The 24,431-nt window shown below is 39.3% G+C and overlaps 1 protein-coding gene across 5 annotated transcripts in view; it reads right to left on the reverse strand.

The window, feature by feature from the left end:
• Positions 1 to 24,431, reverse strand: part of grm5 (glutamate metabotropic receptor 5) — a 1,174,932-nt gene that overhangs the window by 897,997 nt on the left and 252,504 nt on the right. For 3 of the 5 annotated variants that reach the window (XM_008108118.3, XM_062977082.1, XM_003219343.4), the window contains exons 8-9: positions 16,894 to 17,833; positions 11 to 106 (exon numbers count right to left, since the gene is read on the reverse strand). In XM_008108118.3, coding sequence (XP_008106325.1) covers positions 11 to 106; positions 16,894 to 17,833 — 1,036 coding nt within the window. The remainder of the gene's footprint in view (positions 1 to 10; positions 107 to 16,893; positions 17,834 to 24,431) is intronic. The other 2 variants (XM_062977083.1, XM_003219342.4) reach the window with 1 other exon arrangement.

Consider the following 24,431-nt stretch of genomic DNA (forward strand, 5'->3'; position numbering starts at 1 on the left):
TTTTGCTTACCTGCTCATTGTCGCTCGCCCACCATTTCCCATACTCCCTTTTGGAGTGAAACACTCTATTTCGGACTTGTGCTGGGCCAGCTTCCTGCCTTTGTACCTAACAAATTATGACAAGGACAGGAGCAACAAAAACAGAGAGAAGTGACTGTCTGCTCAGGAGTTAACCTTATTGCGATGGTTCTCAACCTTTGCCCTCTCCTCCAAAGATGGTTCTGGACTTCAGTTATCAAGAGCTCCAGAGAGCAAGGTCAATAGTTATGGATACTGAGAGTTGATGTCAGTAATATCTCCAGGGCCAAACGTTGAGAATCACATCCCTATTGTATAGGAGGTGTGCAAGGAAAGGAGGGGAAGGTGCATGCATTGACCATGGTGAGCCATCCAAAGAACCTACCAGAAGCAGAGACTCATGACTGTATCCTCACTGTGCACTTGTGTTTGGCAAATGAGTCTGAAAATACAAGACTGGGATCTCTTTGGATCAAAGCAGGCAATTATTTTATTGTGGTTCCCCAACTGGAGAAAAAACATCTGTTTGTTATAGCATGTGATTTTCCTCAACTATGTATCTTGCACTTAGCATGCTTAGCTTTGTGAACCCAAAGGGAGCAACAGTTGTAGAGAGAAAGCAGTGGGTGGGAAAGTTTAAGCAGTATAACCTGATGAACATTTCTTCCAAATTGTATTGCTTATTATGAAACTCGTATAACCAGTCTTTGGGGGTTTTATGGCATTTGATACACAAGGAAAGTGCAAACCATGTTCAATAGACGCTTGTTGTGTTTCATATGCAGGCAGTGTTCACTCTGTATGGTTTTTAAGCATGCACATATACATTCTGCTTTCATTTGTAGTTGATAAGCAAGACAATATAATAATTAGACCATTCATCTACTGATGTTAATGTAAAGGGATGAAGGAAAGGAATAATCAGGAATATTAAACTTTAGGGCAGAGAGATTAATGAAAGGAATAATCAGGAATATTAAACTATAGAGCAGGTTTAGGCAAGTGTTGAGTGTCCCTGGAGCCATTTAGCTTTCCACAACCTTGGTGGATCTCCTTCACCGCAACCCTGACCCTTAAAAATGATTGTTTTACTCATAAAATGGCACATTATGAGCAAAACTCTAAATACTGTTGGAGTTAAACATAACAATGTCACAAAAGACTAGGAGTCTCAAACTTCCAAAACACTACTGTGGCAGGCCAATGCATCCAAGATCACCAAAACATTAGCTTAGCAGCAAGTTTCAGAATGCATGACCAAGTGGCATTTGTGAAGTAATATTTTGGAACAGTTAGCATTAAAAAAAGCTGTGTCTGTGTAAAGTGGTGCCAAGATTGCAGGTTGCAACTAAGAACCATGCAGTAAAGATCAACTGATGCATCTATACATACTAACACAGGTTGGTTCCTGCTATGAATGAAAAAAACAGATGGTTGGGCAGCAGCTGAAACCACTGAAAAATACAAAGGAAGTATAACACAGTCATGCAAGTCCTCTCCTTATGTATAGAGTTTCAGTAAGGGAAAGGAGCAAAGGTATAAAGAAGGAAAGGAATCAAGAAACTTGATGGAGTGGGAGGCAAAATCCACTTACAGTCCTGAAACTGAATTGAACTAACTGCTTTCTTCACTTGAATAAATAGAATCATAGAGCTGTGAGAGACCTCATGGGCCATCCAGTTCAACCCCCTGCCAAGAAGTAGGAAAATCACCTTCTAAGCACCCCCATTCAGTGTCTGCTTAAAAACCTTCAAAGAAGGAGCCTCCACCACACTCCAGGGCAGAGAGTTCCACTGCTGAACAGCTCTCACAGTTAGGAAGTTATTGTTCAGGTGGAATCTCCTTTCCTGCAGTTTGAAGCTATTGTTCCGCATCCTAGTCTCCAAGATTGCTACCTCCTCCCTATGACTTCCCCTCACAGGGAGGAGGGAGCAATCTTCTTTGGGCCACCCAAAATCCCACATGCAGCACATATGTTAGTTGTGTAGTTTGGCATTTTAGGTTTTGTATTGCTTTCACAATGTCCAAGGTGCTCAACCTATTTTGAAGGTAGAGTTCAGCACCATGGATAACACCATTAAAACCTAGTGTGGCTTTATTTCCCTACTAATATGATATTGTATTTGTGTACTGTGAATAGCCCAAAGAAGAACTCTTTTAGAATTCTTTCAAGGTCCCAAATGGATATCTGTATTATGTAGTACCAAGATGAAGATGATTTCTGTATTATGTACTACCAAGCTATGTGTTTGAATCTACTGAAATAGTGGTATTTCATTATAAAAGCAAGAAAAGGGAGAATAAGTATGGTAAAGAATAAGCAAAGCAAGGACAGGAAAGTGTTGTTCTCCAGTTGCAGTTGAGATTATTATTCCTCATCCTTAGCCAACACAGTCAATTGTGAGTGATTATAGGAGCTGCAATTTAACAATCTCAAAAAGTCGGTCACACCTGATTTAAGCTTTTTCTGGGGTGAAACTAAGGTTTCAGCCCTGAAGAACATGAAATTGTAAAACAGACTGAACTTGCAAGAAGGACGCTAAAGTAACAGTAGTCCTTTAAAGCCTTGACAGTATTCCAAATTGGTCCTATAGAGATCACAGCATCCTAAACATCACTACATTGTAGAGTGGGGAAAATGAGGATGATGTGCCTTGATATCAATCAAGAGAGAAGAGGGAGTTGTTGTTATTATTATTAATGACACAACGACGTTGTATGACACAGCAAACAAGATAGATATGCTGGATTTCGTATCACAAAATCACAAGTCGAACACTTCCCAACTGTCTAGGACTGTGTGATGTATTTTCGGATGATGCGTGCAGATCCCAGTAAGGTGGCCTTTTGCAGTTGGCAGATCGTAATTTTGTCAAACAAAATTCATGGGAGCTGTTCAGCTCCTCTAGGCTTTGCCTTCTTCCCCACATACTTTCTTGTGTACACCCAACTTTTTTGCAAGTAGCGGTCACCAGAGATTTTTTGTCAGTGGTGTAATGAATCCACTATAGCAGACCTGCACAACTTAGAGGTAGTACAGGGCTGAAATTAAAATATTCATTTATTATTTATTTAGAGTATTTATATTCCGCCCTTCTCACCCCGAAGGGGACTCAGGGCAGATTACAATGAACATATATATGGCAAACATTCAATGCCATCAGACAAACAACATACAGTATAGACACACACAGAGGCATTTAACATTTCCAGCTTCACGATTCCAACCACAGGTGGAGCTGCTGCTTCACCATCCACTAGTGACTGTACTTCCTCATTCCTTTCTGGCATGTTGCTGGCAGTTTTATGGTGTTTTAAATTAGTTAAATTAGCCTCCCGCATAAAGCGTACCTAAATTTCCTACTTGACAGATGCAACTGTCTTTCGGGCTGCATAGGTAAACAGCAAGCTGGGCTATTTAATGGTCTGGGTCTTAACCCGACCCGGGCTTCAAACTCATGACCTTTCGGTCAGTAGTGATTTATTGCAGCTGGTTACTAGCCAGCTGTGCCACAGCCTGCAAATCGGCTTTTTGCACCTCACTTTCCAAGTAAAGGTATAAAGAACAATAAAACTATTTTGCAAACAAGCCAAACCTTCAGAAGGCAAGAAAAACATTTCTTCTGCCAATTCTTCCTTCTCTTTCTTCCCTATTGAAGCTCCAAAGGGATGTGGTTCACTTGAAGCACTCCCAACCCTCTTCCAGTTCTAAGAATGGATTCTCCTGTCCCCCTAAAACAGTGGTTTTCAACCTGTGGGTCCCCAGGTGTTTTGGTCTACATCTCCCAGAAAAACCAGCCAGTTTACCAGCTGTTAGGATATCTGGGAGTTGAATGCCAAAACATCTGGGGACTCACAGGTTGAGAACCACTGCCCTAAAGCCAGACCATGTGCCTCCTTTCCTCCCTAGCCATTGCGTGGCAGCCTCTTTCAGGAACACTTTCCAGGCAAACTCTGAGGCTCCAAGAGTCAAGCTCTCCTCCCTTCAAAAGGGCTGGCCACATCCTCAACAGCAGCAGCTGTATCCTACCAGATCTCCCCCCCTTCCTTCCCTTCTTGTGTCTGTCCAGTGGTTGTGTCACATCAAAGCCCCCCCCCCATCTCCTGCTGTCTGTGGCCTGACACCCTGCTTCTAGATGTTGAACTCCACCTAATAGTTGGCTTGAGTATGCGTGGCTCAGGCACATGTGAAGGAGGTGTGTTCAAAGTCTACCTTCTTCCTCTGGGGACAGATTCTCTGGTTTGTAATTTTGTGAGTCTAAAGATAAGGCTAAATACTTTATAATCTTACAACTCCCATGACTGGTGCCAGGGAAACCAATGAGATTGGCAGCCTCTTTTGGGTCACCCGAAACCCCTTGGTGGGCTGCATGCAGCACATACATTGTATAGTTCTGCATTATAGGTTTCACATTGCAGACATCTTAACTCTACCTATTTTGAAGGTAGAGTTCAGCACCATGGACAACACCATTAAAACCTAGTGTGGCTTTATTGCCCCACTAACATGGATGCCGCCAGCTCTCTCGATCTCAAAGGCTGAAATGCTTCTTGTAGGTTGCCATTGATAGCAAGAGCTTTAAGCCTACAAAAACACTCATTGTTTAGACACATTCAGACACCAGATGTATAGTAAATATGCTCATTTTTGGACTATTGACTCCATCTCTCTTTATAATATGACCAACATGAACTTCTGTAAATATGAATTTGGTTCCCTGTCCCTATAACAATCTATCTGAGCCTGAAGAAAGAGTGTGAGCATCCTTTAGCACAGTAGTTCCCAACCTTTGGCCCTCCAGGTGTTATGGACTTCAGTTCCCACAATTCCTAACAGCTGGCAAGCTAGCTAGGATTTCTGGGAATTGAAGTCCAAAACAACTATAGAACCAGTGAGAGAGCACTAGAAGAAAATAAGAGAATATAGCCATATACAGAAGTGTGAATGTGACTGAGGAAAGCCACAGCTGCTGAGTTGGGCAACTAGGGCCAACGGCTGTCAAGAACGGGTAAACAAGTGATTGCACATAACTGTCAGTAATTTCTCTGGACATGTACTCAATAGAGTGAATCATGCTAAAGCTGAAGCTTAAGCAGGCCAATGATAGCAAAATGTGAGTTAATAGACTAATGAACAGGTAAAACGTATGTGTTAAGGAACCAATAGAAAATAGCTTGTACAATCCATCAAAAAGGTATAAAAGAGTGTGACACTACTGCATTGGTGTGACTGCATGAGCAGGCTGTTCACCTTTGCCGGCTAATAAACTTGGTTACCTTTGCCTGATCCAGTTTCTGTCTCTTCTCTCGAGCGCCAAAAGGACCTGACTGCAGGGAGTGAGACCTCTATGGGATTGTACAAATTAACTCAGTTTGTTCCCACTTTACCAACCCACAAATAGGTTTGTGATATTGGTGGGGGTGACATTTAGGCACAAGTGCCCTAATAAGAATTATAGCTACATTCCCATGGATTTTTAGCACAACCAGAATGACACAATGACCTTGCCATCTCACATAAGTGTTAAGGAGAAAAATACAGAGTGTTTGCCACACTGGTGTTGTTTCAACAGGCTTAATTTAAAGCTTAATGTTTCATTATTCCACTATTTAGTTGCATCTATGGGAGCAACCTTTTCTTTTTAAAAAATAATGCAATTATAATTAGACAATTGCATGTAATTGCAACCAGCACTTTATGCAAGCAGGAATGAATGTTCACAAAGTGGTAATCTTACAGAGAGTTAAAAAGGTCTGTCTGGATATTGGATAAAAGTAGATTGACACTGTCTCACATTTATCTCCCCCTAACAGAAGCACTGTCAACGAGATAGTTTCTAAGTCTTATTCAAAGGGGATCAGAAGAGACATAAAACTAGCCTCATACCAGTTCGAATAGGGCACTGTCAGAACATACTGCATATTGAAAACAAAGAAGAAAAGCTGTGACAAGATGGTATTGCTAATTCCAAATTGAAACAAAGCAACAGTTGGCATATTGAAGAAGTGATATCGCTGGAGCAGACACATTTTGGGCTTCAACTTCCAGAACCCGTGGATGTACTGGTAAGGATCAAATTACAAGAAAATAGTTTCTACTTGTATATCAAGAAAAACTTCCTGATGATCACAGATCTCCTTCTTTGAAGTTCTTTGGAGGCACTGCTTTAACTTTATATTGCAACATACCAATGAGTTAAATTGGATGGCCCTTGTAATCTCTTTCTACTCTATGATTCCTAGCTGTTATGATTTTTGTTGTTGCTTCTATTGTTTTCCTGGAACTTTTGACAATCTGTATTGCCCCTAGGGTATTTGTAGGGCATACACTTGACCCTTAAACGAGCTGTAATTGCCACTTTGGCTTAAATTTGTAAACAAAATCATATCAAAATACATTTAAAGATGACCTTTGAAAGTAATTTTTTGAAAATAGCTAGTACATGGTACTGTGGAAACTAGCTAACTTCATGCTTGTTTGCTGCATTTGTTTTGAGATGTAACTGAACTCCACCAGCATTAACCAAAAATGTTACTATAGTTAAACACATTTCTTTCAAACTGTGTGTAAGAGAAAATGTAGTTTATAACTTTGTAATGGTTCAAATATTGATGTTTGGGTCTTGGATAATCACATTGCAGTTCATCAATTTCACCTCCCCGTTCCCAGCAATCTACAGTTATCTTCTGTGCATCATGTAAAGGTTTCAAGGAATTAATGCATAAACAGGACCTTTAATGAGAAAGTGCCTGTTTGAGATTCTAATAGTGTTTTAACTGAAAATTACTAACTAACTCTGAATCTTGGTTTTCAAACAACATGCTTCATTCACGCAACCAAACAATTTGTATTGCTCTGTCAAAACCCCTTTAATCAAACTGATGATACAGGAATGGTCCCCTAAGGAAACTGTAGAGCTCTGTGTGCAAATTTAAATCCATTGTAATCACAGTGTACATGGAGCTCAATTCATTAGACGATGGAGCGTTTTAAGAAGAGCAATTCATCAAAGTTGTTCAAATCTAATCTCCTTCACAGAATTCCACAAAGACATTCCAGCTATCCCTTTGTGACCCGTAGATTTTAATTAATCATATTATCAAACTTGTCCAGAGAGGTACCTGAAATAAATTATCTGAGCAGAATGAATGAGTCAGGCCATCTAAACTACCCTTCCAGATCTTAGATACTGTGGTAGGACAAGGAAAATAAACAATGCTCAAAGGCATTTGTGTTGTAACACTGAATAGATTCCAAACCGCAGACATCTCAAAAGTGAAAGCAAAACTATTATGTTTTCTGGGCAAGACTTGTTTGGAGCAGGTTTGCCATTGCTTTCCTCTGTGTGTGAGACATGGTGACTTGCCCAAGGTCACCCAGTGGGCATCAATGACTGAATGGGGATTCAAACTCTGATCCTCAGAGTTGTTCCAATACTGAAACGCACTACACCACACTGGTTCTCAGTATCCCATGAAGTGTATGAATTTTTTTTTCATATTTTTGGCTGTCTCAATGGGACAGTGTATGGAAAGGAAGCTAGAAAAATCTCCTTATACTTTTCCATCAGTTAGAACAGTGGTTCTCAACCTTTGGGCCTCCAGTTGTTTTGGACTTCAACTCCCAGAAATCCCAGACAGCTTACTCGCTATTGTATGTCTATGCCTGCCATAGATGTGGGCGAAACATCAGGAGAGAATACTTCTGGAACATGGCCATACAGCCCAGAAAACATACAACAACCCTGTGATCCTGGCCATTAAAGCCTTCAACAACTCACAGCTTACCATGGTTTGTTCCATGTCAGCAGTCTTTGGGTTTCGCTCTGAAGTTTAAAGGAGAAATCCAAGGTTATCAGAACCTATTTAGCAATTAGTAGCTTCTTTAAAGACAGTGTTGATTCATTAAATCTCCAACAGTGAGTTTGAGGAGTCTCACTTTTGCCCAATGTTATCCTCTTTAAGGTAGATCAGGATGGAAGTGAGTGTAACTAACTAACTCAAGGTTACCTACCTACACAATTTTAGGGCAGAACGGTGAACCTTCCCAAACTTCTCCCAAAATAGTGGCAGCATTCTCCAAATGACTCTTTCCCATTAATTTGATGCTCAGTTAATAAGGGGCACTTTTTGTTTACCTGAGCAACTAAATTTAAGTTGAAAAATTTCTATATGATTAAGCCAATTCATTTGCTTTTGAGTTCATAAATCAAAAATGACAACCTTGTCAACTTATGTCTTTGATTAAAGGTGGATGCAAATATCTAACTGATGAAAAAGTAGGAGATTTTTTGCTAGCTTTCTTTCCGTACACTGTCCCATTGGGACAGCCAAAAATATGAACAAATATAGCTTAAAAAAGGAAAGTGACCTCTTCAAAGCACCCAAAGTTCTTTTTAACTTTGCAGAATTTATGCACCAATAATAGAATAATTTCTACTTCATTTCAAGCACAAGCTAACTTTTAGCACTGAGTGATTCAAATATTGCAAAGGGGTCCCTTCACCAACAGAGGTTGCTAGAGGGAAGGAGAAGTCACAAGTCTAGCATCCAAAGTTTCTATTTTAACTGGAACCCCATTGAACTTCTCCATTTCGTGATTACAGGCAGATTTTAGGTGAACCGGGAAAACCCTTCTTTCCTGCCCCCCCCCCCCTTTTATTGGTAGAGCTCGTGTCTTATTGGCAGAGCCTGAGGAAACACATCTTTCAGAGCTCCATGGCAACATACGTAGAACAGTCCTTAACATGCTGGAAATAGTTGTACCTTAGCTTGTGCAAATGGGTGAAAATGTCTTTCAAAAATGTGTGTGGAGAGGAGCAAAACTGACAGAGCTACCCATTCCTGGTTCTAGCCAGTCAATAAAGCACAAGTAGGAATCCTGAAGTTCTCCATATATTTTGAACTGCAGTTCCTAGCATTCTTCTCCATTGGCAAAATGTCTAGGGCTGTTGGGATTTGCAGTCCAACAACACAGGGAAAGCTCCATTAACCCCACTCCTGCTCCCGAATCCTATGCCAGGCAGAAAGCTAACTCCCCTAGATATCTTATTTCCTAAAGCATCTTCAGAGGTGGGTTATTTTCTGCCCAACACAAGAAACTGTGTAGAACATGTAGGAGGAGATCCAGTCCCAATTGTAGCAACTGAATTTACTTATATTTTGACTCACTGTTTATATAAGAACTGGAAAGGATCAGAAGGGCCATTTAATCCATCCCCGGCCATGCAACTAAAACACTTCTGGGAAAAGGCCATCCATTTTTTTTTAAAGGAGAATCCACGACCTTCCTAGGCAGACTGGTTTACTGGCAAAAAGCTCTAACGATCAAGGCATTCTTCCTAATGTTTTGGTGGATATTTTTTCTTTGTCTTGAATCAATTGGTTTGATTAAACCAATGATGAAGTATGTCTTCTCTGATTGTAACGAATCAATAGTGTAAGATTATTTTGTCTCCATAGTGATTTCAAAGACTCACTGAAATTTTCAAGCTTTTGCATACGATCAAAATAAATCCTCACACCGCTCCCTAGACATTTTTCAAATGAACGTGAGGTACAAATTAGACAGGACTGTGATGACCAAGATCTCCCTGCCTTGAATTGTGGGGTTGCCCTGTCCTGCCACAATCTTATACTGTAACAGCTCAAAGGGACTGAAAGACATACTGAAAACCTCTCTCCCTTTTCAGTAACTCCAGAAACTATTGTTAGATTAAATTTGTAGCCTCTGAAGAAGGCCAATCAATACTATAAAAGCTGAAGGACTTTTTTTTAATTTTAATTTTTTTTAAAAAAAAGGATAACCAAAAACATATGCTCAAAGGATCAATAAGCATGTAGACATGTTTAATCAAGTATATGATTTTTAAAAATTAAAATGTGCCATTAAGTAGTATGTGATGCAAAACACACACACAAAATGGAAAAGTGATGTGGGTTTGCGTGAAATGCCCTGCTTTTGTTTGCTCTAGTTTTGAAAGCTAATAACATGCAAAGATTTTGAGCTGAGCCCTGACATTTTTTCTCTGATAGTTCCTTGATGCTGTTGGAGGTTGAACAAGTAATGTTTGAACAAAGTGATTAGTTGGAGGGGATTCTAGAGAGCATGCCTGCCCTTTTGTTTCACCTTTCTGTTTCTTTCATTGATCTGAGTACTCAAGCCTTTTTGCTTGCTTCCTACTTGTAGAGGTCACTTCCGAAAGTTAGTCCTTTGTCCTTCTTTGGGAAGGAAACATCAGTGAGGCTCTGACTTCAGAATGACTTACAGTGAGGCCTTTACTCTTACGGATTTCACTTTGGCAGGTTTAATTATTCTTAAATTTGATTGCTATGCATTCTCTTAGTTCTCCTCTGTGACTCTGTGGTCAATGCCTGCCAGATGCTGGTAATATAGTCACGTGGGACAATTTAGAAATTCTTACTACCCTACCACATTGAGAAATTTCCCCCCTCGTCGGACACTTCAGCCTCTTTTCAAACATGAAGAGGCACTGAGCTCAGCACATGTTCCAGGGTTGGAAAGAGGTAAAAACAAGTGTGTTCAGAGTTCTTACCTCTTATCACACCTTACTCCTATGTTTACAACTGAAAAACAGGTGGGATGGGAACTATCAAATGTTTCCCATCCCATTTCATTGCCCAACAGTCAGCACTCTGCTGTATCCTATGAGGTTTGATGCAGAACCATAGGATCTCATGGAAAGCAATGGTTTCAACCTGGATCACTGTCTCTTGTACCCTATGGGATTTGATGCAGAACAATATGATCCCATTGAAAGAATTGGTTTTAACCTGGATCATTGCATCTTGTATCCTATGGGTTTTGGTGCACAACCATAGGATCCCATGGAAAACAATGGTTTTAACCTGGGTCACTGCCTCTTGTATCCTATGGGGTTTGGAGCAAAACCATAGAATCCCATGGAAATAATAGGTTTAACTGGTGCCAGTCTCCTTTAATGTAAGGGGCTTTGGGCAGGGCACAGGATCTCTTGGGTTTTTTTTTTTTGATATTGTTGTTTCTCCTGATTTTAAAAAGTAAGTACTGACTTTGTGATGAATGTAAGATGAACGAATTGCCAGCTTTTAAGTTTCTATGTGTGAGTGTGATGGGAAAGCAGAACAGGGTGATTCTCTCCCTTAAAGGGACAATTCTTTTTCTTAAATGGATGGTCAGCCATGTTTTCTCCTCTCAATGTGTTGAGGTGGTAAGAGAGAACACTTCTCAAGGCATATGTAGGTCTTCCAACTCAGGTCTATGGTCAATGTTCAGTATAAATTGACTACAGAACTGCACTAAAGGACTTTCTTTTTCATGTCAGGAGCAACTGGGGCTGCTTCTGGAGTGAGAAAATTTGCTGTCTGCAAGGACATTGCCCAGGGGACGCCCGGATGTTTTGATGTTTTCCCATCCTTGTGGGAGGCTTCCCTCGTGTCCCCGCATGGAGCTGGAGCTGAAGCTGATAGAGGGAGCTCATCTGCGCTCTCCCCAGGTGGGATTCGAACCTGGCAGCTTTTAGGTCAGCAACCCAACCTTCAAGTCACAAGGTTTTTATCCCCTAGGCCACCGGAGGCTCCTTACTAGAGGACTTAGAAATATATCTGCTATTTTTTAAAAAAACATGTCTCTAGGAATTTTTTACTAGAGGACTTAGAAATTCCTAGAGACATGTTTTTCAAAATAGAAGATCTATTTTATTCATTTTAAACTAGTCCAATGGGTGGTAGCCAAACTACTCACTGGAACAGCATACAAGGAGCATACCACCCCCCTGTTGCGTCAGCTCCACTGGCTGCCAATCTGCTACCGAGCACAATTCAAAGTGCTGGCTTTAGCCTATAAAGCTCTAAATGGTTCTGGCCCAGCTTACTTGTCTGGAGGTATCTCCCGCTATGATCTGCCTCACAGTTTAAGATTGTCGGGGGAGGCCCTACTCTCGATCCCACCACGTTTGCAAGCACGATTGGTGGGAACGATAGACAGGGCCTTCTCAGTGGTGGCTCCGCATCTGTGGAACTCCCTCCCTAATGAGATTAGGCCTGCTCCCTCCCTCTTGTCCTTTCGAAAAAACTTAGAACTTGGTTGTGGGACCAGGCATTTGAGCACCAGATGCAGCATTAATTGCAAAAACAATTTTATGACGGAAGCAGACAGACCTGGATCACAATTCGAATTGCACTTTCTAAATGTATGTTTAAATTGATGTTTTTATTAATTTTTAATTGCTTTTAACTGTAATTGTTTTAAATATTATGTTGTCTAGCATCTAATGATTGCTAATTGTGAGGCCGCCCTGAGTCCCCCCCTTGGGGGTGAGAAGGACGGGATATAAATGCTCGAAATAAATAAATAAAATACTAAATTTTCTTCTGTTTTCTACCACATGCTCATATTCCATTGACCAAGCTGCACTCTGCTTGACATAGATACCAAACATTCCTACAGATGACACTTGGCAGACCATCAATCAGCATCAAAAAAGCACTATGTTAATGACAGGGATCCTTCCATGCCCTGGCATAGCTGAAGCAGCGTGTTGCTTTAAGAACTGGCATGACTCACTTCTATACAACACCCTGTACTATCTAAATATAACTACATCGCTCCAATTCAAAAATCATAGTCTTTTTTGCCATTGTTTTGTTTTGGCTTCCAGTCACTTCAGTGCTGGCTTGAATAGATTCATGAGCCAGCTGCCAAACATGAAGGGGAATCAAGATTTATCCTTCATGATGGGCCATTTTATTCAAACAGATCTTCAGATAAAATGCGACTTGTGTTCCTGGATTTATGAAGTAATCTGGCTGGATTGAAATACAAGTGAACACAGAGATGCATATTTGTTATTTAAATACAAGACAACACTGATGCACTATATATGGATTCTATGGATTCACATCTCCACTAGAGGTGTATGAAATGCCAAAAATCAATTTTGTTTTAAAATATGAAATTAGTATGCCCCATGTTTTGTTTTGTAAGTGTTTCTAAACTATCTTGAAGGGTCTGTTTTGTTTCAAATTTGAAATACCAAAATTTGTTAATATTTTGTTTCATTAATCTGCCCATTTGCACCAATGGGAACACTTCTGGTGTGTGTTTTGTTCATTTTATGGCTATCAGGATGAAACTTGATACACTTATATGGCACATTTACTACCATAAGCCCCCAAAGCTTTAGAACACTTTACTCATCCCCTGACTTTTGGGAATTTTCAAAATCTTTTTACCAATAACATTTAAAAAACTACAACATGGACTTATGGGACTTGAAGTCCAAAACAGCACAATAAGAGGGACAGAGAATGAGTAGGAAAAGCAGCCCAATGATTGGCTGAGAAAGAGCATGTGAGCTTCACAGGGGAGACTTTATGTCCCCTCCGGGCCTCTGTGTCCTCAGTTTCTAGTCTAGATGTTTTTGATTGGTTGGGTCTCCTTTGACTAAAATAAAGCAGACTGCTTGCCCCTCAGCCCCATTACGCCTACCAGAGAGAGATTGCTTGCGCTTGCAAAACAAACAGTCAGAATACTAACGATACTTACAAAATTTTCCCCAAATTTCAGTTGGTGCTTCTTTTGTTCTGTCTGGGTTTGGGGAGCCTCAAATTTTGGTTTGTAAGTTAAGTTGTAAAATATGAATTTTGCTGAAATCATTATGACTTACAAACCCCATCCGAAATTTTGCACAGCTCTAATCTCCACACTCTCCTTCTTGAGAAGTCCCTGAAAGTTTCAGAGTTTCCTGGGAGACAGGAACCTAACCAAGATAATTTCACTCACCACTGTTCAAATAAAAGTTCAAGTCAAAGCTGGCATCTGCACCTAGTAATCACGGGGAGCTCCCAAAAGGGTCTATCACCTTATTTAAGAAAATATTTTTCATATCCAAAGCCATAAGCTTGAGTAAAGAATCTATTTTCCTGTTGGGAATCCTTGTTGCCTTTTTCAAAATCCATCATGGCCTGGAGTAGATATGATCTGCATCAAATGACGACAAAATGAGATGCTCTTCTTTCAGATCTCCCCTGTAGGAACTCGACTTTCCTACATAGCTCTTTGAGGTAGTCACCTTTGGCAGGTGATTTTGGATACAGCCAAGTATTATTTAACGTATCATTATTATAGTTTTATTTCCTGGAAGAAGGAGAGATGGTGGCTATAATTTCTACCTTAGATGACAAGATAATCTGGTTGGTATCTGGAATTTTACATGAATTGTGGCTTATGATCTTGCTGCTGCAAGATAAATTGATATGCATTTGACCAAGGTCTGTTGGTACTACACCCCTTGATCTAAGGATCTATTGGATATTCCACCTCAGATATGAACAATTCTGGACCAGTCCTAACAATATGGACCCTGCAATACTTAGGGTATTGATGATACTATAACAATGGGTAAAGTAGCAGATTGTAAGCTATCAGCATAATGGCAGGCCAAAGAAGAAGAGAAACGAGTAGGAAGAAGAGCCTTATGAAGAACAAAATTTAAACTGGTTGACTCACTTGGAAAACACTAGTGGAAATTCCACACATAACTCCTAATGATCCCATCCTATCTACTGAATGGTGCGTGATTAATTTCTAGTTACGAAGCAATTATGTTGTCTTTTCACAGTGCAGAGATCTCCAGGAAGCCTGTAGTGAGTTTAACTATCAGCAGAGAGAAAGGAATTTTGTATTAACAGCTTCAAAGACAAGAGGAAGTAATTTGCACTTCTTGTTTTGGAGGAGCTCTCATTTTTCTTTTTCTGGCACATGTGCAGCTGACTCAACAGGTCATAACAGTCCCCTGATTATGCAGGAGCTATATTTCATTTTTCCTTCATAGGTTCTGTATTAAGGCTTGGGGTGGAAGGGTGATCACACATTTTATCTCACGCTGGCACCTGTGAGATAGAGAAGTGCCGTATTCTTTAAGAAGGCAAGCTCACAATAAAGGACTCAGTGAATGTCAATAGTTATAGTGTTTGTGCGAATGCTAGAATAAAAGGGGCAGGTAGAGGTCAATCCCTTTGTGTGTTTCCTACCAAAATTTATGTTAATTGCATGGGCTTGTCATAAGATGAAGGAACAGCCTGCAAGTCCAGACCTCATTTTCCTTTGTTCCATGGCCAGTCACCACTGTTGGAAAAGAGACTCGTATTCAGCTCATAATGGTTCTTCAAGCCTGGAACCATGGTGGGCAATGTGAGCCTTGAGTATGGATATGGCTTTGTAGACCTCAGCCCCTCCAAAATTGGAATGAAATTCTTTGCTAATTTTCATCTCAAAGGAAGCATGAAGGAATTTTAGCCATTTTCTTCTAACTGTGAACATTGTGCAGTTTTTGAAGAGTATACACAGTTCAATAACCTTCAGTTCAATAAAAAAAGAATCCAAAATAACTGATTGTTTTGCTCATAAAATAGCATTTTCTGTGCAGAAATAGGCTTCACATTCTGTTTAGAACAGAATGTATGGAAAGAGAAAAACGGACAAGTGTGAATTTTGTGTAGAAGAAGTCTGAAACTGAAAATTCTTATCAGCTCAGGATATTTTCAACAGGGTTTCTCAATGTTCAAGAAACATGTTTTAATTATCATTCCAAATATTCTCTTGTATCCAACTCCAGACTACCTGAAATGCCACTCTCTGGTAAGAACAAGAGAGAGATGAATTCCCTTTCCTGCAATCCTTTCGGATCTGCTGTTCATCTTTTTTTACAGCTTCTCCAGAGTCTTTAAAGCAGTCTGTTTACAGCTTCTCCAGACTCATGGAGAAGCATACACAAATGAAATAAGAAGGAGGGAAAGAGAATACCATTTTTTTTTCAAATATAGAGATAGATTTCTCTATACGTATTTTGGCAGTACATTTCTGGCAGTCTGTTCTCCATTTCATTCAGGAACAAAAATTGGTCCCACCCAAAATGGCCCCAGTTGCTCTAAACGAATTCCTTTCCAATGTTGCAAAGAAGGGCACTGATCTATTGCCAATGCTGAAATAAGACACTGTTTCAAATCCAATTTCCTTCTGAGTATAGAATTGAGAAAAGATTGGAGCATAAATATCCTAAAAACAACAGATCCCATCTGATCTTGGAAGCTAAGCAGAATCAGTCCTGGTTGGATGGGAGACCTTCAAATAATATTAGGTGCTATAGACTATATTTCAGAGGAAGGAGCTGCTAAAATCACTTGAATATTGCTTGCACAAGAAAACTCTATGAAATTCATGGGGTTGCTACATGCAGCTTAAAGGCACATATACACACAGGAAAATCTTGTTCTTTGTCTCATGCAATAATGTATCAGGATTGCATTGGATTGGGAAGACCCATAGGATTGGTCTCACCCATGAAATGAGCATATTACATATGCACCTAACTAAGGATGCAAGAGACCAGATATAAAATAATAGTTTCCAACAATGTTGTGGGAGTATATGTAGAAAGCTAGGTGAGCAGCTTCAAAAAAGAGTATTATAAGAATTTTGTCTATTAGACTAAACAGTTTTCAGTAGCAGGTTGTGCCATCATTGGCTTGTGATTGCATTAGTTCTGTAAGGAGGAGAAATACTATGAGAACAGAAGACATAGGAGGAAAAAGAGAAAGAAGAAGATAAAAGGTAAAGTGAGAAATATGTCTCTAGATCAAAGAGGTCATGATTATATTAATTCAGAATAATCTGTTTTCCATGTTACAGTCTGGGATACAATTTAGATCTAGAATTTCAAAAGATGGAAGGCTACCAAACCCTTCTGAATATATTCCACTTGGTGAGATACAACACAATGTAGAATAGATACATCTTCCCCTTTTATTTTCCCCTTCCCTACAATAAGGAAACCTACGTTTGTTCCTAAAACCTCTTATATTAGCAAGCATTACCTTAGGGTCTCTCCCGAAGATCCCCTCCTCTTCCACAGGTTGACCAAACTGCTTGACCGGCTGGTAGCAGAAGAGGACTTCCCATCCCCAACATGCATGCGAACCACAGTTGAGGTGGTAAATGCACTGCGTACATTTCTCTCCGGCTTGGCAAGGATGATGTACACTTTTGGCACAAACATGCAACCAAGGGCTACAGTGGCACTCAAGCTGACCGAAAAACACATAGTGATAATTTTATAGTTGCTCCCGAAATAAATGGGGACAAAAGCCAGCCAAATGATGCAAGTAGTGTACATGGTGAAAGCAATATATTTGGCTTCATTGAAATTTGCTGGAACATTTCTGGTCTTGAATGCGTAGAAGGTGCAACTTAAAATGAGCAAACCATTGTATCCAAGGGGAGTCACAACCCCCAGGTTGGTGGTGTTGCATATCAGATATACTTCTTGAATGCTTGGGAAATCGTGCTTGATATCTGGGGGCTCCATTATGAAAAGAGCCACAATGATGCCCAACTGGACGCCTATTAAGATAAATGCTATGACCAATTGGGCACAGGCGCTCATGAATCGAGGTTTCTTGGTGCAGATTTTCTTCTTGCTGCCAGCCAGGATCCGTGCAATCCGGTTGGTTTTTGTCACCAGAGCAGAGTAGCTCATTGCAGGGGAAAGACCAATGCCAATTCGTTGTAGGTAACAATAGATCTTCTGAGGTTTTGCAATAAGACAAAAAGTACACAGGTAGCCCAAAAATATCCCAGCTAAGATGATGTAGCAGAGTTCTCGGCTTGAAGACTTGACAACTGGTGTGTCGCGATACAGGATGAACACAGCAGTAACAAACATGGTGGCCAGGAGACCCAAGCAGGCAAATACAACAGCTGCAATTGGCTCTGGATCACCCCATCGCAGATACTGAACTGGAATTAAATCACAACCTGGTAGGGAGAGAGAGAGAGAGGGGAACAATCATTTGGGTTGCAAGTAACTGTATTTTTCAAGGGATAAGGTATGTTAATCAGACAACAGAGATAGAGTTAATAGAACCTACAAAAAGTACAATGGAAGTGATATTAAGAAAACATGGCTCCCGGGCTTGTTTGGATCCCAATTTGCAGGTCTAGGGTGTAATGTAAAGATAAAGAAGGTCTGCAACAAATTTCATCAATTGCTTAATACGGTTTGAGGTGTAGACCCTTCAATTTTCAGTTAAATAGTAGTAATTGAATAGCATTCTGCCATTCTTCCTAAGTCTCCAAGGGGCTGCAATTGTTTTTTTTTCTGGCATTTTCCAAATGAGGTTCTAGTTCCACCGCACATAGTGGAAGAGCCACCTCTGAAAGGTATCCTTAAATGGCAAGGTAGTTATTTCAGTGGGAGAGAGAGATAAAAAGAAAACCAGATGCCACTTCCATCTGTGAGGAGATATAGAACGTACCCACACATATTCTTGGCCTCATTGATACAGGAAATATCAATATATCAAAACATGCCATGAAAGCAATTATTGTTGCACTTCAAGACTTCTTCTTTAATCAATTTATTTGCAAATCAGCTAAGATTTTCTGCACAGAAGTCAAAATTTTGCCTTTATTTTTATGTAGTCAATTGACTGGTATCGTATTCCATATTGGACTGATGCTATTCTAACTGCTGGGAATTAATGTTTACATCCAGTAACATGACTCCCAAAACCTATCTTCATAGCCCAGCAGCACCTTGATTAAAATGTCTCTGTAGTACTGGAGAATGAAGTGCTGGCAAATGATGCCCAAAGTGTACTCCTGGTGGCAAGGTGTTTTCGGACAAAGAGTTCTGGCAGGACATCAAGGGGTCTCCCAGTTGCCTGTCCTTAAGTCATGCCAAAACCAAAACAAAATTTCCCAATGCTCCAATCTTTAGCACTCCAAAATACTTTGGCTGGGATGCTGTTAGACTGTGATGATAGGCTGGGGTAGACATCATCATGATGGAGCTCTGTCATCACAGTCATGGTATTGATGTAGGATATCAACCAATTGCAAGGCAAAAGAACTCTTAAAATAAGAAAAGCTAACCAAAATATGCAAATACTCATATAATCTCACCTAGCAAGTGGAATTGGTTGCACTCCAACATCTATATCTTATGACTGATTCAAAGGACCTCTTTTAAACAACTAGGTCCTTTCCCCCGGTGGGGCTGTAATGTCTGTAGAGCAACATCTTTACCAACATTATTTGCTTACAAGTATTCATTGCAGATTCCCCATTTTGAATGTCCTCCTTGGAGTGACTCATCTTCTCACAGTTCCTTGACTGTGGCCCATCTGGTTGCCATCCAATGACTTTTCTAAGCCTTGGAGTTGCCATAATCCCCCTTTCCATGGCTTCCTGTCAAGTTCTGCTAAGCTGATTGGCTTATCCCCAAAGGTTAAATCATATGATCATTGGCTGCTTAAAAATATTACCTGTGTTCTCACATTCTATTTGATTGCTTTAATAGGATAATTGATAATGGCAAACCTACCACCCTTCATTTTCTTGATTAAAATGGACACATACTTTTCTAATCACACTTGTCACAATGGGTATGATTACACTCTTCGTTAACAGTTGACTTTTGCCCTTACTCCCTTTGAAGTCTTATGGAGAGGCTAATCCATATAGCCATTCACTTCAGTGTTCAATTAATTGTTCTACTACCGCTGTGAGTACTATGACAATGACGACAAATGTATTTCTATAGCACTATGAAGTGCTCAAAGACTTTCAGATAAATGTATCCCACTTCATATATATGATGGGTGCTCATTTCTGTGTTCTAGTGCAAATATTACCGGGCAAACAATCTTATGAAAATAAGCCCTACTTTGCATTGAGCACTAGATGGAGTGTCCCTGTTTGCAAAGAGATTGGATTTTTGACATTTCCTCTTTTCAAATGACCTTATGAATATTTATCTCATGCTATGAAGGGAAATGGCGATTTGTTGGCTTTCAAACCACAATGCTACTGTTAAAAGCAAAGGGTCTCTAGTAGATTTGTTGGCTTTCAAACCACAATGCTACTGTTAAAAGCAAAGGGTCTCTAGTAGAAAGAACTTTGCATTCCTTATTCATGTTTATCACATAATATTTTGATTAGTACCAACTAATCACTTCTAATAATTTCAATACCAGTCGTAAACCTCAAGAAGGCCTGCATTTTGGACTGTTCTTTTCACTGATTTGAACCAGTTCCTGTACTGGACATCTTTTATAGTTCTCAAAACCTTAGTATTGAGGAATAATTATTTTCTAATTTTCTTCTAAAATAACTTTTGCTATCTTTGTCAGAAAATCTTTGGAAGAGATAATTAACAGTTCAAGACTCATTCTATGAAAAATTCACATGTGGAATTTTCTTCGTCTTATTATTATATCACAGAAAACAATCCAATTTTCTGAACAAAACAACTAGGCGTGAATTTATTATACAGCATACTCTAAACTGCACACATTCCCATTGGTCAAAGATTCCTCTTGTCATCATTACCTGACATTCAATAAACATGCTATTTGAACATTTTACAAATATTTTCAATTATTCTTTCCATTCTTTTTTGAGATTCTGACCCATCTGTTAAATGCTGACTCACATTCATGTTTGTTTACTTATAGTTGTGTCTATTTATTTTTTTAAATGAGTAAGATGGTATACATGGAATGGCATACTCAATCAAACATCTCATATCAAGAGGACCAAATTTATTGCCTAAACAAAATAGTTCAAACTTAGGTACAACATTTGAATAAATGTGTTTTATATGTTGACAACACTGAATAATAGAATTAATAGGTGTATTATATATTTGATTTCTTTCTCTTCCAGTCTACCCCAGAGGAAAGGATTACAATTAAAAATGACTTTAATAGACTGGAGAGATGAGCCAAATCTATCAAAATGAATTTTGACAGGGAGAAATGTACAGTACTACACTTAGCCATTAAAAATGAAATGCACAGATACGAGACAAGTGATACCTGGCTTGAAAAAAATCTTGGAGTCATTGTAAACAACAAGTAGAACATGAGCCAACAATGTAATGCCATATGAAAAGCCAATGGGATTTTGAGTTGCATCAAAAGGAGTATTGTGTCTAAATTGAGGGAAGTCATAATCCCACTCTATTATTCCTTGCAATAATACAGTAACCTGGAATACTATATCAAGTTCTGCACACCACCATTCAGAAAGAATATTAACATGATAGACTATTAGACTATGTCCAGAGGAGGGTGACCAAACTGGTAAAAGATCTGAAAACCATGCCTTATGAGAAGTGTCTTAGGGAGCATGTTCAGCCTGGAGAAGGGACGGTAAGAATAGACATGATAGCCATGTTTAAATATTTGAAAAAATGCCATATTGAAGATGAAGTTTGCTTTCTGCTGCTCTAAAGACTACCACAAAGAGCAATAGATTCAAATTTCAGTAAAAGAGATTCCATTTAAACTTTAGGAAGAACTTCATAAAAGTAAGAGCTATTTGACAGTTGAATGTGCTGCCTCAGAGTCTGGTGAGTGGCATCTCCTTCTTTGGAGATTTTTTAAACAGAAGCTGGATGGTGACCTGTCAGGAGTGTTTTAAATATTCCTGCATGGCAGGAGATTGGGATGGATGGCCTTGGGGTCTCTTCCAATTTTGTGTTTCTACCTTCCGACTCTATATTTCTAACAAAATTCAGGGTTCCTCAATATTTACATGTTTCACTCCGGTTTCTTTTTATTTCATTTTTGTGCAATCTGTACCAGGAATTATGGAATCTTGATTTTTTTTAATAAGCTCACATAAAAATAATTGTAGAGTATCATAGTGTTTTTGAAAAAGTTGTAAAGAAGCCTGTCATGTGACCTTGAATTGTGAGTTAGAGCTTTTGTGACAGTAAAGAGCTGGGGTTTCGTCGCGTAAAATATGAATCACAGTCACCAATTGCAAGAACTGTCCATCCCTTTCTCACACCTTTTCCAAGTTGCTCTGTTTTTTTAGAGTGAAAATTATGAAGCTGACAATGTGACACTAAACATTAGATGTTTCTTTTGATGTTCATATCGAGACATGGCAGGAGATACAAGCTCTTTCTGCTCTTACCTCACAAGGTATTATGGCAATGACAGCATTTATTACTTCTATCTTCAAGCAACACATAGGATACAAGTGTGGTTATCTGATTCTCACTGAGACAAGTTCACATGTATTCTAGGAGCTACAACTTTGTCATATCTCCTAAATATGCATAAGTGCTTCTTTGCATTTTCAAGTATTCTGAAGTTCAAAGAGATCACATGTTCACTCTAGTCCAGGGGTCCCCAAACTAAGGCCCGGGGGTCGGATGCGGCCCATCGAAGCCATTTATCTGGCCCCCATGGCACAAGGGCAGAAGGGGGTTGGGCTAAATGACCCAAGGGATCTCTTCTTCTCTTCCAACCCTTCTTCTTCTTCTTCTTCTTCTTCTTCTTATTATTATTATTATTATTATTATTATTATTATTATTATTAGCATTGAGGCTGGGTGGCCATCTGTCAGGGGTGCTTTGCTTGTGCTTTCGGTGCACAAAGGCAGAAGGAGATTGGACTCAATGGCCCAAAGGGTCTCTTCCAACACTCTTTTTGGTGTTGTTGTTGTTGTTGTTGTTGTTGTTGTTGTTATTGCTTGGTGGCCAACTATAGTCCCTCCAACGGTCCGAAGGATCGTGAACTGGCCCCTTGTTTAAAAAATTTGGGGACCCCTGCTCTAGTCCAACACCCTGCCATGCAACACTACACAACTAAAACACTTTTTGAAGTTGTCTATCCAACCTCTGATTAATTAAAAACCTTCCCAGACATTTTATAATAATGCTTGCTTCTTCTTGAAGCTAAAACCTTATGCTTCAGAAATCATTCCTGCATCATCTTTATAGTACAGACTCAAATAAAGTTGATTCTGTCTCACACTGAGAGAGAGATAAGAAGGGCTGACTTTCTGAGCCATAAGAAATCTAAGAATGAAATAAGCTGTGGCTATGGTTACTGGTAATTTTACGATGATTGTTTAGTTGGTTCTGTATTCGAATAATATATTTTTCTTTTTTATATTATTATTAGGGTGATATAGACACAACTTTAGTTTGTTAGCGTTTAATGCTTGATATCAATGTTTTTGGTACGGTGTTTTAGCTTTTGTTTAGTTCATATGTTTTTCTGTCTTCTTTTCATGAAATGGATACTACTTTAATTGTAAATTAGATAGTTTGTGTTAAAAATGATTTTTCAAAATAAAAAACCCTATTAGAATAAGTATACCTTCAATGGTAAAGTTAAAGAACTCCAAGATAAGGTTGAAGATATTTCAGGCTGAAGAACTTTATGAAGAATTGCAAGGGATGTGTCTCCAGTGAACTGGCCCTTCCTATAAACCTCAGTCTTCATAATAGATTTAGGGAGTGCATATATGTGTTTGTGCATGTGTGTGTGTGGGCACACATACATATATATACAAACATATATCCATACATATATTAAGCCCATCTCTTTGTTCCACTATTGTGAACAATGTGGGAGGACATGGGAGAAGCTCTTCTTGGCTATGGCATTCCTGTTGTAGAATATACTCCCCTTGGAAATCCAATGAACATTAATGTTTCTTTCTGGCACCAAGTCAAGACTGCCTCTTGGACCTTGGCCTCACTTTCTGGACAAAAATCTCTTAAAAATCGCACTGGGAAAGGATTAAATTTGGGGATGGTCCAGGACTGAATTGGAGACTTTGAAGCAGTGTTCATAGGCCACAAAACTGGCTGCACATTCCTCATCCTAGATCAAAAAGTGTCAACTAGGGCAATGCCTCATCAGAATGCAGAAGGCATACTTTCAATGTCTCCTTGTCAAGGAACTACTTGGTAGCGTATAGTGCTAAATGACTCAAGTATGATCTAAAGGGAAGAGGGGGGAAGGAACGGCAGGGTTGTTCTTAATTTACTCCAACAGATCAATTAGACACTTTTCATGTAATTACAGTAAAACGCACACTTCAACTGTCCAGTCATTAAATGAAGCATTGAAGGCATTTCATGAACTGTTAAATACCAGCCTCCTTGTTCTCTCACCTCAAAAATCAAGCCGCCAACACATTTAGAGGACATTAAAAATGAGAAATAGCCTGAAGATTAATTAAATGCTGGTGGAATTAATTGCATTCTCTTTCTGTCCCCCCCCCTCTCTCCTTGGATGAAAGCTTGCTGAAAGTAGTTTGTTTCAGTGACTCCAGAACCAAAAAAGAATGAGTTGCCAAGTTTTCTCCTCTGGTTCCAAAAAAGCATTCAGCAACAAAAATGACTGAATAAAGAAACCATTAAGAAGAAGACTTTGGGTCCCTTCATGGGAAAAAGCAGGATCTAAAAAAAGATTTATTATTTTTATTTTATTTTATGACACAGCAAACAAGATAGATATGCTGGATTTCGTATCACAAAATCACAAGTCGACACACTTCCCAAGTAAATAATAATAATAATAATAATAATAATAATAATAA

This window comes from Anolis carolinensis, chromosome 3 (assembly GCF_035594765.1).
Source record: "Anolis carolinensis isolate JA03-04 chromosome 3, rAnoCar3.1.pri, whole genome shotgun sequence".
Taxonomy (NCBI): Eukaryota; Metazoa; Chordata; class Lepidosauria; order Squamata; family Dactyloidae; genus Anolis; species Anolis carolinensis.